Raw genomic sequence first — 12,522 nt, 5'->3', positions numbered from 1 at the left:
TGATTTCAGACATCAGAGGCTTCCTCCAAACAACGTCGTCACGGGGATGGAGAGATGCTGTTGAGAAAAATCCAATGATGATTTTCATCCCGGCGGTCCGAAATTAAATCCATTATTTTTATACGCAGTCTCTTCACGTTGTCGATGAATTATATTTATCCGTTTGATGAAACGGCCGTTGTCATATGATGACCGCAATCATCTCTTTAAAAATAAGGCAAGAACTTTCCGAAAATAGTGTTTATTTTGTGTTACAGGATTGAGGATCGCATTATCATTAATTCTTCAACTACAGCTCTTATAATTTTTAACAATTTGCTGGTAAGGTAGCTGCACGCGGTCACATATATTTTCCTTTTTTTTTTATCCACACCTGGAGTTCAGGGGTGGAAGGTTGTTCTAAAGGATATACTTCGGTGCCCAAATTAAGCTGAACATGCCATGGGACAGGCGGCGGCAACAACAACAACAACAACAACAACAACAACAACAACAACAACAACAACAACAACAAAAGTACGCAACTCGTGTCTTAAAAAAAACCTCAACTATATATATCCTACATTTCCTCATTGGATATCTCTTGGTTTGAATTGAGTACTCGGTTTCGTCACCAGAAATTTTGGACTGAATCGTGGTGTAGTCGGACTTCAAGATGGCGACGAACGATGTAGCTACATCAAACGACAGCACTGTCGTCGTGGTGTTGCCATTGACGGAGAGTCTCGAGCTCGCTGCTGCCATCGTCTTTGGACAGCGCTGGTTTCCATTCTGGTGTAGGCCGCAAGCGGATGCGTATTTTCTGGTGAAACACACAACGGTTACGTATCTTCTGGTAAAATGATGAAGTATTTTCTATATTACACAAAAGGATGCTTATTTTCCGACAAACATATAAACTCGTATTCTGGCATACATAAATGGTTTGCATTTTCTGATAAAACGCGAATAGGTATAGTGTCACGGTTGGGTGACAAAGCGAGCTTGAAAGAGTGAAAGTAGTGCGACTGCGTTAGCATGTCGAAATGACAGAGCTGAATGAGCATTTGTGGTCAGTGTTTTCCTATCCATCGAGACACTGCCATGCTGTGTGTAGGGAGAGGAGCAGTGATTTCCGAGCACGCTTGCACAGCTCTGGATTTTTCAAAATGTTATTGCCATTTTTCGATATAGATACTTGTATGCCTGTTAATCGGTTGTAATTTGTTATAAAGTTAGCTAGCTATGTCAAAGATACAAGCTTCGTAGGCTACCTTGAGAGACAACTGGCCAAAGAATCGGCGCTGCGAACCGAGAGTAAGGTCACCCATCCCCTAGAGCAGGGGTGGGCAATTAATTTTCCCAAGGGGCCGCATGAGATATCAGGATGGTTTCAGAGGGCCGAACTAATACAGTTAACTCAGTTTTACCCAATACTGTATATATAGTACATATACTGGCGGGCGGGTGGGCGGGCCGGTGGGCGGGCCGGTCAGAGACAGGAGGCGGGCCGGATCCGGCCCGCGGGCCGGCCTTTGCCCAGGTCTGCCCTAGAGGAGTTATACTGTCCTTGTGAAAATCGGCGATTGATTATGTTCACCTTTAGTGGCGTTGTTTTCCCTGTGGAATTGTATATGAGAGAGAGCAATGAATGAATTCACACAACGTAGACGGCCTGTAGGAGACAGGTTATGTTTTGAGTAAAAGAATATCTGTATGAATAAGTGAGTGGATCTGGCAGGTATGATCGAGTGTATCCGGGACAGGTTGGTATTGTCCACTGAAGCACAAAAGATTGACGACAAATGTAGACATTTTCCATTGATCTACATTTATCCCGAAAGCTTCTCTGTTTATACCTGTTGGAATAAATAAAACGTGCATCTAGCTCAAACTCGATCGCATATAATCACCGAACCATTATGAATCGCAATTTTGTTTCACATGTCAGCGCTGCCCGTGAATGATATTATTCATATCAAAATGATCTCGGAGGATAAAAGGTTACGCACCCCTACTTTAGAGCATAGAGAGGAAATCGTATGTTTACCTCTAGACAAGAACCACCGGGTGCAGTTACGACTTCATAGACAGCCATGATGGGTATAGGTGTTAGAGGCAAAAGTCCGATAAGAATCCCAAAACCAACTGTCCATCCTGGGTATCCCTCTAGAGGCTTCCAGGACAATATTCCTAACGTCCAGGTCACCTGATCAATGGAGGAAAACAATGATGTCTACAGTTATTCAAAAAATTCATCACCTAAGACAAGACGCCTAAGACAGAACTTGATGGGACTGGAACAGACAAGATTCTATGAAAACGCACACGATTTCAGCCGCCCACGGTTATATACAGGTATACTCTCTCTCTCACACACACGCGTGATATCTCTTTCATACACACACGCGCACATCATCTCCGCGCGATTCGTCTCACCATGACGAAGACAGGGGAGAGCACTCTCCAGAACAAATGCCAAAGGGCATGCGGGCGATAACCGATCATCATGGCAATGTCAGCATAAAGCTTGCCAGACCCTGCAACAATAACAGTAAAAGCTTTTAACATTTATTGTCCACTGCATGCGGAGGCTCTTTGGATGCTAGTGAAGACAGTTTATCCACCCTGAACTGAATATGTATTTCTATAAACAACTCACGGAAGGAAGTTGAAGTGACTTATATGTAAATAAAACTTATTCTGAGATTCCACAGTCGGAACTAAGCTACTTAGAGAGATGTGTGGCCTCAAACATGGTTTCTCCGATCGTTGAAGGGACAAATAAATTATATAAGGATATTCGAGGGCGTACCGTAGATCCAGCTGAGTACAAGACACTCTGTTGCCGCTAGCAACATGATTGAGAAACTGGCGACGTACCAGTCCCACAGGGTGAGGATATGCACACCACCCTGCGCAGAAAATCGAAACGGGTAGTAAAGACTGTAAATCACCAAATTTCTCATGTTCAATACGCCATGAAAATGGCGATTTTAAATTAACTGATCATTGTACGTGAGCACGCTTGTGTGTGTGATTTGTGTCTTCTGGAAAACCTGGTCAACAACTACAGAAGACATGAAATTGCAATTACAATCTTTGTAAAATGATCAAGTTAATTGGCAAAAACCGTAATGCGGTCAGATCGAAGGTGTTTCGTTTTTGTTTGTTTGCTTGTTTTGTTTTTTTTACTCCACACTTCTCGATCCCTCTTTGTTGGTGTGACGACTTGAACATAAACAATATCATGAGGGGTGATTTTTGTACATCTCACGAGCACCAAAATGTTGTAAAGCGTTTCTCACGAGTGGTGATAGAAAATAAAAAGCGTAGTGCTGCGTTACCTGGGTTACGAAAGGGATCCCCATTAGAAAGCCAATCACGCACACCGCTAGTGTCAGCCATCTTTTTTTCTGATTCAGTTGGGGAAAGTTGTCCACGATGCACGTGGTAATAGTCTGCACGTGCACAAACTGTGGACGACAGAAACATTCCGATATAGTCACCTTAAAGCTGATGAAAAAGAAATTGATAGATAAGTGCTGTCACTCTCAACGTTTAAAACAAGCAGCTATAATTATGTAAACATTCATTATTGTCAGAGAGGCGCTTCATATAAAAGCAAAATTAAAGTCACGTTTGATTAATTTGTCTTTAGAAAAATGAGAATAGTATTTTGATTGCGTTCTTTTCTTTTTTTTTTCTTTTTCTTTTTTTTTTTTTTTTTTTTTGCTCGACCATCTGTTTTAATGGCATTCACCTTCATCTCAACTTGAGTAGCTACACAATCCGTGAACACAATGAACTCTTTGTTTTGAGACAATCATTATTATTATTGTTTGTTTATATTTTTGTCGAGCTAGGCTTTGATGGTGAGGTAAAGCATGTTTTTCTTCTTTCTTTATTTATTTAGAAGTTGATAGAACAAATTTTTTAAACAAAAGAACAATTGACCCTCGAAATTTTCATCTGTCTTCGTGTTGTAGATACTAAAATACAAACAAAGCATCTTCCAATTTGGATGTTAGTCTTATCATCTTCTAATGAAAAACCATGCGGTAAGAGCTCTGTCGGCTTTCCTAGCCCTCTAAGACTGTCACAATCATTTGTTTTTCCCACCCTGCCCCATCTACAGCCTTCAAAACAAAGTGACGATGTAGACATTGCCCCGTTACCCCTCGCACCTGACTGTCCAGGCCCACAGTTACAAGGACCAGAAAGAACAGGACAGACCACAGCTGTGGAAGCGGCATGGAGGCCAGACCATCTGGATAAGCAATGAAGGCTAAGCCTGCACCTGCACCAAAAACACCAGAACAGACATTTATTCACAAACATCAACAAAAAAGGACAAAGGGAAAAACTTAGAGAGATGGTACATATTCATCCTAATGATCGGGAACGTATTCACTTGCAGTTCTTGAAGGTCTAGTGGAGTGAATTTTTAAAAAAAATACTGGATAATTCTGTTTGAGATTCTATTTCTCCAAATCAGGATTAATACTCCCCTTCTGTTCTCGATGTACGCGTATAAAGGTATTGCTATTTAGATCAACAGAGAGGTGAACACTGGAAACATAAGGACTGTACATGGGACACGTTTACTTTGTCAAGACCACAGCCAATAAGAAGGCCGGGTGATAATTAGGGGTATATACAAGCATGACATCACAAGGTTTGCCCTTGTTCAGTGAATGATGATGTTTGTAGGTGTGTATCTTTAGAACAGAAGAGGGGTAACCAAATAGTTAATGTTAATGTAGACAAACATTTACCATCTTGGAGAAATATTTTGTAAATATGTTTATATGAATTACACTGTGCTTTTAGGGCGGGTAATGCTTTGAAAGTTTGGTAGGATTTTGCTCATTTAGGTAAATTAAATTGTTTACAAACTTGACATGAAGGAGGAAGTAATTCAGGTAGCGTTTCGGACGTTTGGTAAGACTGAGCATGTAATGGATGCAAGATCGACTGAGGTTTGTAACTATTTTTGAAGTGTAGTAATATCGGGGACGTGATGGTAGTAGTATTTTGAGGTTTGTAATGATTTTGAAAAGTTAATATAGGAAATGTTTCCGAAGTTTGGCAGCAAGGAGGAAATTGAACCTTGTTTGACGACGTTCTCTACGGTGGTGTCCTGCAGGTGCGCCATGTAGCCCAGGTACACGAAGATGACAAAGCCAGAGAAGACAGAGGTCAGCGCGTCCAAAATCGGCAGAAACATGGCGTCCCTGCAACAGAGTAAGAGAATGTAAAGTAGTTTTCCAGTGTGACTACAGGACTACTTTGGGGAAGAGGAGATAAATACCGCAGATGCTGACTCCTAGATAAGTGATTACTTCCCTCTCCCCCTACCTAAAGTAACTTGACTACATTGTCCGTTTCGGGAGGTGGTGGCGTAGTGGCTAAATTGTCTGTCGCCATGATAGAATCATGTGTCGTGGGTTCGAATCCCGCCTCCAACATGTTTCTCTCTTGGTGTGACATCTGTTTACATGGGAGACCGTCAGTGCCGGGCATAAAGCCCTGTATAAATCCATGCTGCGTTCGCTTTACTTTTTACAATTACTCATGAAAAAAGCATTTTAAAAATATTATTTTGAACTTACACATTCATTAAATTATAAGCACCACAAAGAAAGAGAAGGATAAAAAGTGATACACACGTCAAGTAATTTTAAGAAATGATAAACTTCAGCTCACCTGTAGCAGTTGTTGTGAAAGCGGTTAAAGCTAGCCAGGGTGGACACCCCTCCTACACCTATTCCGGCTGAGTAAAAGACTTGAGCGGCTGCTGCCATCCACACCTGATGTATAAGGATTATTCGTCGTCTTAATTAAATAAAAATTCTGTGTATGATTTAAATTGTCTTCGATTCACTCCGTGCACTATGTGCCTCAGCACATTAACACCACGGATTATTAATTAATATACAAGTCTTATGTTTTACCGCAGCTATTAACACCACGGATTATTAATTAATATACAGGTATTAGGTTTTACTGCAGTCTTCTGTCCAGTCGTACAAGGCACGCATGCTTCATTTTATCAATATTCGTACATTTAACAAACTTCTTCTCCTTCAGACAATCATAAAAATAATATTAACTGTCTTCAGTAACAAATGTTTTAAAAGTCTGTTATAATTTAACATGATGTCTGAGAAAAAGTTTAAAGTTCATACTTAACAGACTGTAAACACGTTTCGCTGTGTATGACCGTTAAGATATGTGTAGAGAGCTCAGTCAAGTTCTTATTTTTATTAGCACCTCACAACCGCCAGTTTCAATGGTTTTGAAAGTCGTCAGCACGTGATTGTTCAGCGCGTTTTGATTGGCTGATTTTTCTTTCCGGATATTAAAAAAACAAAAGACATGCTTCTCAAGTGCATGAAGACCGATGCTTTGAAGTGCATGAAGACCAGTGAGCAAGATGGCATCTTTTAAATTGGCTGAAAGGTTGTTTGAGATAAACGAAGTTCTTGTCGTACAAAAAAAAAATGTATTTGATATGCAGTCTGAATACTAGAGTATCTGTTCTATCTATTAAAAAAAAATAGGGAGAAGCTAGCAAGTCTAAAAACTCTTACCTTCCATTCCAGAAGTTTATTCCACCTGGGCACAAGGTAGAAGATGACTCCATCACGTGCTCCTGGTAATATGGCGCCCCTGATGAGGAGGGCAAAGAGCACTATATACGGTAGTATGGCCGCCACGTACATCACCTACGGAACAGGTGCGCATGGAAATCGTGTCTATAAAAGCTGAGGATGTGCAGGTAGAGAACATGACACCGACGAATACAACATACCTTCCTCTTGTCAATCAGTAAGCAAGTTATGCAGCATGTATATTTTTGACGATGAAGAAGATGATGATGATATACGTATATCTGTATGCTTGTTTGTGTGTGTGTGTGTGTCAGGAATACCTTGCCGGAGGTCTTGATGTCCTTGTACAGGCAGATGAAAGATATAAGCCACGCAGCCAGCAGACACAGCAGCAGCTCCCACCGTATCACCCCCAGATTGTCGATGCTGTCTGTCAGCTGCAGCACGTGATTGCTGTGAATAAAGTGTTTGCGCCACCTACAACCTCGCTAGATTCCGTAACCTCCTGAATTATTGTGTAAGGTTATTGTGTCTCAAATCTTATCTACCTTCCGAAGTTTTGTAATTTAAAGGAACACTTTTGAAGGTTATTTTAGCTTAGAAGTGAAAGGACGAAAATGCAAATGAAAAGTAAAACTCCCGTACGAGCTTTGTTGAGGGAATGGCATTGTAGAAGAAGGAGCTCAACCCTTTTCATTTCGCCGTCTTTACACTTCCGCCGTAACCCAGGACCTAGTCTTCGCTGGATGGGCGTTGAAAAGTTTCCGGTCTCTCGTCCTTTTGTTCCAAAGACGATCGCACAAAGGACACGGATATAACCACGGACCTGCATTTGCCTTCACAAAGGTCTGCGACTACAGGGCGTCCCTTTGGCTCAGGGAAGAACTTTAACCTATTGGATACTGTCTATGGCGAACGTTTTTTCCCCTTATTCATCCCTTTCTTCTTTCCTTTTCGCTTATATTGACTTTTAGCCAGTTTCGCCGTGTAAGACTTTGTTAAAAAAATTGAGTTGCAATTTCTGTTTGGTTCTTATTTTTATTAGCATTATCCAGCTGTCGGCTTAAATAGTTGAAAGAAACATGGGCATAGAGTATTTTTCATAGCGTTTTAACTGCGTGTTCCTTCTCTCTGGATGTGAAACTAAAGAAGTTGGCTTGCCAGGTATGACAAATTAGGAATGTATGTGAGTTTAAACCTGCTTAGTACACATTAAAAAGATGGCTTCCTCGAAACTAGTTAGAGCAGTGGTTCTCAAAGTGTGGTCCGTGGACATAGGTCAGGTGGTCCGCGGCTGCAGTGGTCATATGTCAGCAAAGTGATGTTTAAAGTGATGAATTCCTCGCATTAACATTTTAATTACAAATAACGAGGTATACGTAGTTTTATGTCAACTTATTACTATACTGCTGTCACAAAAGGACATTTAGTTTTGAATTGTAATGAAACAAATGCGGCAATTTAAATGTTAAATTCATAGTAGAGTGATTTTTAGGCCTTGGTGGTCCGCCATATTGTTTACTTAAGTAAAGTGAGTAAAGTGGTCCGCGGTCCGAAATACTTTGAGAACCACTGAGTTAGAGGACCACCGCAAAGTCTATGTAATATAAGCATTGCTCTGGAGCAAGCCATGCATTGTGCAGAGTTGTTATCTTTCTAATTTTGCTAATTTGATAAGTGTTGTGACACACACAGCCAGATTCGACACACATGCTATATTTTTATTGTTAACGAGTGATAGCAGAAGAAGGAAGAGAAGCGAGATGACTCGACAGAAATTTGATGCTGTTGACTGAGGCCGACGACGACAATAATAACGATGGCGCTGATGGCGATGTTGATGATAAAGACGACATTTGTGGCTATAAAAAATAAACTCTAGCTAGCATGAGATACGATCACACTTAACACACAATGGGATCTTACTTCCAGTACTGCTCAACAGAAGACTGCGTCTTCCTCACTTCATAGGTCGCTGTAAGGTTGTGCAAGAGTGTTGTCATTTCTGTGCTGTTAGGAGAGGAGTTCGACTCGAGTAGTATTCTCGAAGACGAATTAGAAACAGACGTCGTCCCTATGCAGTCTGGGGAATTCCAGGAGTTTCCACAGGTGGTCCATGGAAGCACAGAGTTGAAGGACACGGCTAAGTAATACAACGCCCAGCTGATGATCACGTTGTAGTAGATTGACCCCATCGATGTCAGAAGGACCATGCCGAATCCTATACCTTAAACGGGTAGACCAAAGGATATAACCTGGGTAGTTTATAGGTTTATCTTCTAATAAGCACAGGCAAGTGCGCGCGCACGCACACACACACACACAAAACCCAACAAAGTACATCTACACTGCCTATATTAACGGTTTCGATATTCTTTGAAAAAATATATGGCCATGCTTACCTTTAAAGAGAGGACACACCACCCACACCCTGCCAGGTCCCAGGTTGGAGAACTGACAGTAGGCGAGCTCGAGGAACATGAGTGGAACGCCGCAGAGTATCATGGCAATGAGGTAGGGTATTAAAAACGCAGCTGGAAACGAGAAACGCCAGTAGAAATTACAATTATTACAACTGATTAAAATATGGTTAAGTCATACATATTGAAGTAAAATGATAATTAAAAATTGACTAAAAACAGTCATGTTAACATCGATCAGGTTCAAACGGACCTCCGCCATTTACGTAGCAGACATAAGGAAAGCGCCAGACATTGCCAAGTCCCACCATGCAGCCAATGATAGAAAAGAAGAACTCGAACCAATTGCCCCAGTTGCCTCGTTGTGCCTTCTCCTCCGTCATGGTGAATACACCTGAACAAACAAGGAAACAACAAGAAAACTCATGGCAACAACACTTAAGACATCAGAAAGGCAGGAAAGCAAGAGAAATACGTACAAATCTGTTGCAGAACAATTAACATTAAAGTAAATATGAAATTATGTTGCTGCTATCTACCAACTCTCCATCAAAGGATTCTTTTGAGTCTTAAAGATGGACATGCGCCAAAAAAAAAAATCTGGCCTCCATTTCTCAGCACACGGATACACACAGACATTGTTCCTCCCTCTCTCACGAGTGTCCATCCCCCATACACACATACATACACGCTCGTACACACAGAAACGCACACGCATACACACAAATTTATTTCACTTTAACATAAGTTCAGCTGTTGTTGACAGAAAATTGAACCTCAAAACAAAGAGACTGCATGCACAAATCCATTTTGGTAGATTATACGGAACCGGGTGGCGGACAGCCTAGTCTCTACCATTTTGATTTCCTTGGATTGTGGAGTCGGTTTAAAAATAATCAATTTAACTGACTAATAAGCGGCTTTGTCTGTGGGCATCAACAATATCCTCTCTTGTGTGCGCGTGCGTAAAAGAAAGGACAACCACGCGCAGGAGATGCCTTTCTTGCGCGCTCCGTCCATTATTTCTATTAACCCTTCTTTTCGAAACATGAAAATTAAAGATCTACAAGAGTTCAACATTAAATAAAATTGACTGAACTCAGTACACGATACTGTTTTTCATATGTATATATATTCCCCACCATCAGCTCCTCTTCCAGATGCACAGCCTACTTACAATAGCTGCAAAGAGGTCAAACCCGTGAAGATATTATTTTTTAAATCTGTGAACATCTGTCTCCCTATCATCCACTCTGTTCCAAAGACACAGGATTAATAAACTTTACTCAATTATTAGAAGAAAATGGACACCACTAGTCCTTTAAATAATTTCACAGAAGACAAGTTCTTGCATTTAATTTATTCAAGCGGAGAGTAAACGTAGAAAATGCTGCAAACACTGACACAGCCCTTAACCTTCTGTCTTTTCTTTTCTCTCACTTTCTACCTTCTGAATACCTCCTTTTATATTTGACACGCCTACCTTCTATTTTTAAATGAAAGCATACGGTTGAAACACATAAAAGAACGAATCAATAGCAAACACAATCTGCAAAATGTTTTGTGTCTTGTCCTCATGAGAAAACAGACCCAAAAAAATCCTGTATGAAAAAGCTACATGAATACCACTACACCTGAAGAGCATCACGTTTTTGCAGTCTTTTGTCCAGACGGATCCTAAATCTGCAAGCGATTGCTGACAACCAGTTCCACAACAGACATTCACCTGTCAAACCGGTCTTTGAAGCTTAAGAGTCATCGCTGTGGTCGTTTGTTATGGTTGCAGTGCATGCTTTGTCATACAAAAACAACTCAAACGAAAGTGCTAAACGAAGATTTCAACACAATTGTAAGGATTTTTATGTGAGTCCTGTGTTTATATATATATATGTATATTAGCGGGGTACAGTTTGTGTTTGAGAACAGGCTTTGTTCTGTATGCCTCCCTTTCTCATTACCTAATATCGTCAATTTTTTTGTCTGACCATTGATGAAAGATATGAAAGTTGCCGCAATATATGGGTACTTTAAATGTTGAGTGTATTACCCACCCCACCCTCAAGAAAGCGGCAATTCTGTAAGCTACAGACATTTCAAAACATGGTAAAAATGCTCGGGTACTGGCACTTCCATGTTACACCTACCTTGAGGACTGGAAATGACCGCAAACTCTCTGTGTCCAGTATACTCGCCAAATGTTTCCAACAAGTCCTACACACGCTTCCTACTTTATCTGATCCAGGACCTGGCCATTGCACTTTTCTTCCCCTTTTAAAGAAAATATAAGGATTAAAACTTAAGATGAGGGAAAGCTCAGATTTCCCTGAAACTTTTATACTATCCTGGAGGCGCTGGTCTCAACTACAAAGTGTGAACAGTAGCGTCTTGAATCAACTCTGACGAGGATGTTTAGAAAACACGAGGGCATAAATATAATTTTTAGAATGACATACCACAAACCCAACAAGAGGTTTGTAGAAGACTGAATTAACTAACGTGAAAGAATTCAAATCACACACGAAGAAAGAAATCATCTTTTCATATGTACAGACACGAGCATCAACCTCACACTTTACCTCCCGTCCAGATTGCCCTCCAGTTGCAGAAGGAGGAATCTGCATGTCATTGAAACTGTAGTAATCACCGGCTCAAAAGGTAATTAATGCATGTTCATGCATTTAACAAAAAGTCCATGTTGATAGCTGGTGGATGCAGATTTGTTTCACTGTCTGGGTGTGTAAAGCCCGACTCACACACTGCAACTTTTTCTACGACTGTGCAGTGTGGCTCTGCAGCACCCCTATTCCTTCATGGGAAAGCAAAGAGCCGAGTGGTTAGAGCGCTGGCGTTCGAACTGAGAGCGCTCTGGTTCAATGCCCGGTTAGCGCAGCACACTCTAGTCAACCCAGCTGGCGGGAATAGGTACCGGACTCCATAGAGAGTTGGGGAAGGTAAGGTACCAAGGAAGAGAAGATGGCACTGCCCTCACATAAAGCTTGTCCTTCCCACAACGACCTGAAAAGGTTAGGGGATGACCTTTACCCTTATTCTATCAAGTAGTAATGGGCACTCCCACATCAGAAGAACGTTAGGTAAGAGGATTATGGGAGTAATGCTGTATGAGTTTGTGGTAGCACTGCTACTATCGCATTCCTTTACCAAGTACTCCAAACTGAGCAAGCTGCTGTGAATGTGAGGAGTGATCATTTTAATCTTTTTTTTATTGTCAGTCAGGCACAGGATGTTGGCGACCCGTTTGTTTTTTTTTTTCTTCTTTGAGGGGCCGCATACGAAACGCCCCGATTTCAACAACCTTTAGCCCCACTCCCACTCCCTACACTCGACCCACTGCCCCATGGGTGGCTTGACTTTTATTTGGGTTTTCTAGATCAGACAGAGGGGGAAGGGGCAACCCCCCCCCCCCGACTAACTCACAAACACAAGATGGCGGCAGCTTAGAGCTGGAGAGCTGGGCGAACTCATTTAATCAGGCTTACCGGTCAAAG

General features: G+C 41.4%; 1 protein-coding gene across 2 annotated transcripts; it reads right to left on the bottom strand.

Moving 5' to 3' along the window:
- Positions 1-225: 225 nt before the first annotated feature.
- On the bottom strand, positions 226-11,613 carry LOC112558100 (sodium- and chloride-dependent glycine transporter 1-like). Of its 2 annotated transcripts, XM_025228304.1 has the most exons (15): positions 11,593-11,613; positions 11,161-11,284; positions 9,270-9,410; positions 8,999-9,130; positions 8,523-8,823; positions 6,917-7,049; positions 6,576-6,710; positions 5,689-5,792; positions 5,092-5,216; positions 4,167-4,279; positions 3,327-3,455; positions 2,795-2,894; positions 2,419-2,519; positions 2,030-2,188; positions 226-802 (listed from the first exon to the last, which is right to left on the bottom strand). In XM_025228304.1, exons 3-15 carry the CDS (start codon positions 9,397-9,399, stop codon positions 680-682), a joined length of 1,785 nt encoding a protein of 594 aa, XP_025084089.1. In that variant the 5' UTR covers positions 9,400-9,410; positions 11,161-11,284; positions 11,593-11,613; the 3' UTR covers positions 226-679. The 2 variants fall into 2 exon arrangements, with proteins under 2 accessions (XP_025084089.1, XP_025084088.1); XM_025228303.1 differs by lacking the exon at positions 11,593-11,613 and having other exon boundaries at positions 11,161-11,467.
- Positions 11,614-12,522: the final 909 nt, after the last annotated feature.

The sequence above is a fragment of the Pomacea canaliculata genome, linkage group LG2 (genome assembly GCF_003073045.1).
Source record: "Pomacea canaliculata isolate SZHN2017 linkage group LG2, ASM307304v1, whole genome shotgun sequence".
Classification (NCBI taxonomy): domain Eukaryota; kingdom Metazoa; phylum Mollusca; class Gastropoda; order Architaenioglossa; family Ampullariidae; genus Pomacea; species Pomacea canaliculata.
This window is presented reverse-complemented; position numbering and strand designations above follow the sequence as displayed.

What these genes read in the sequence shown, in the direction of transcription:
- LOC112558100 (XM_025228304.1), bottom strand. Translation starts at nt 9,399, where the DNA reads ATGACGGAGGAGAAGGCACAACGAGGCAACTGGGGCAATTGGTTCGAG. An exon ending in GGTGTGTCCTCTCTTTAAAG is followed by an intron (nt 8,824 to 8,998) that starts GTAAGCATGGCC and finishes TACCCGTTTAAG; the next exon opens with GTATAGGATTCGGCATGGTC. An exon ending in TCTCCCCTGTCTTCGTCATG is followed by an intron (nt 2,189 to 2,418) that starts GTGAGACGAATC and finishes TCCATTGATCAG; the next exon opens with GTGACCTGGACGTTAGGAAT.